Source organism: Bison bison, unplaced genomic scaffold (assembly GCF_000754665.1).
Source record: "Bison bison bison isolate TAMUID 2011002044 unplaced genomic scaffold, Bison_UMD1.0 scf7180017864144, whole genome shotgun sequence".
In the NCBI taxonomy this organism is placed as follows: Eukaryota; Metazoa; Chordata; class Mammalia; order Artiodactyla; family Bovidae; genus Bison; species Bison bison.
Window position 1 is genome coordinate 1,009,148 of NW_011494716.1, and position 1,830 is coordinate 1,010,977.

Here is a 1,830-nt window from a genome sequence, read left to right on the forward strand (position 1 = left end):
ACTCACGTTTGATATTCACATGGAATAAAGTTTCCATTCATTGTAGGACTGGCAGTATTTGAGGATTGCATGAACACTTGCAATCATAAAGTTTAAACTGGTACTTAACTAAGAAGCTCAATGACATCAGAACCACACCGATGCAGATCCACCTAATCCAGCAGCTTCCTCTTCACTTGCTTTACTCCTGGTTTTCCCTGGACAGGTTCCCCAAGTGACTGAAGGCAACCAAAGATGGAAAGGGCCAACAGCAGCTCCTTGGAAGGCTTCATTCTGATGGGTGTGTCTGACCATCCCCAGCTGGAGACGATCTTTTTTGTAGGCATCCTCTTCTCCTACTTGCTGACCTTGTTTGGGAACTCAGCCATCATCCTGCTTTTCAACCTGGATGCCCGGCTCCACACACCCATGTACTTCTTCCTCAGCAACCTCTCCTCCCTGGACCTTGCCTTTACTACTAGCTCAGTCCCCCAAATGCTGACCAACTTGTGGGGAGCAGACAAGACCATCAGCTATGGTGGCTGTGTGACCCAGCTCTATGTTTTCCTCTGGCTAGGGGCCACCGAGTGCATCCTGTTGGTAGTGATGGCATTTGACCGCTTCGTTGCGGTGTGCCGACCCCTGCACTACACCACCATTATGAATCCTCGGCTCTGCTGGCTGCTGGCTGCCATTGCCTGGTTGGGTGGCTTGGGCAACTCTGTGGTCCAGTCCACATTCACTCTGCAGCTTCCTTTGTGTGGGCACCGGAGGGTGGACAGCTTCCTGTGTGAGGTGCCTGCTATGATCAAACTGGCATGTGTTGACACGAGTCTCAATGAAGCTGTGCTCAACAGCGTCTGCACATTCTTCACTGCTGTCCCGCTGAGCGTCATCCTGATCTCCTATTGCTACATAGCTCAGGCAGTGCTGAAGATCCGCTCAGCTGACGGACGGAGGAAGGCCTTTAACACGTGCCTCTCCCATTTGGTGGTGGTGCTCCTCTTCTATGGCTCCGCTATCTATGGGTATCTGCTTCCAGCCAAGACCAGCAAGCAGGACCAGGGCAAATTCATCTCCCTCTTCTACTCTGTGGTCACACCCATGGTGAACCCTCTCATTTACACTCTGAGGAACAAGGAGGTGAAGGGGGCACTGAGGAGGCTGCTGGGGAAGGGAAGAGAAGTCAGCTAAAAGAAAGGAAAATGCCTTCATCATTTACCACCTTTTCCTCTCTACATGCTTTTTCTCATTCTCTCTCTGGCCAGGGCAACATGAGGAGTACTAACCCCGGTACGAGCTTATTCTCCACAGCACTAAGCTGTTGACCCATGGCTAGTGTTATTTCTTAGGTTTTACACTTATTTACCAAATATCCTCCTGTGGACCACAGATAACAGAGCAGAGGCTGCCATCAAGGCTCAGAGGTTGTTGACTTAGCTCATGGTTACTTCTGTTCACATGTTATTTTTACATATTCATTATGGGTAATAAATATTACATGTGTAGTATTGTATTTTAGAGAATTTTGTACATTTCTAAATTCTGTACTTTTCCTAATTCTCCACTTGCAGTATCTTATATAGTTCCATAAAATCAGGCCAGAACCCAAGAACTTCACCTTTGCACCTGATCCATCCATCATCTTTTTCCATCTCTTTGTCTCTTCTTAATATTTCAGTCTGTCTGCCCTCACTCCCTACCCACATGCCTCTGTCATTGTTTACCCTCTCCTTTATGTCTACATCCCACTTTCCCTTTTGCCTCATCCAATCCTGAAGGAAGACCATTTTTCTTTTTTTGGCTAGGCCCTGAGACTTGTAGAAACTTAATTCCCCTACCAGTGATGGA

At 47.7% G+C, this 1,830-nt stretch overlaps 1 protein-coding gene across 1 annotated transcript; it reads left to right on the forward strand.

The window, feature by feature from the left end:
• The first annotated feature begins 234 nt into the window (after nucleotides 1–234).
• On the forward strand, nucleotides 235–1,173 carry LOC104988981 (olfactory receptor 2C1). The gene has a single exon (XM_010840485.1). The coding sequence runs from the start codon at nucleotides 235–237 to the stop codon at nucleotides 1,171–1,173; it is 939 nt and encodes a 312-aa protein (XP_010838787.1).
• The last annotated feature ends 657 nt before the right edge of the window (nucleotides 1,174–1,830 follow it).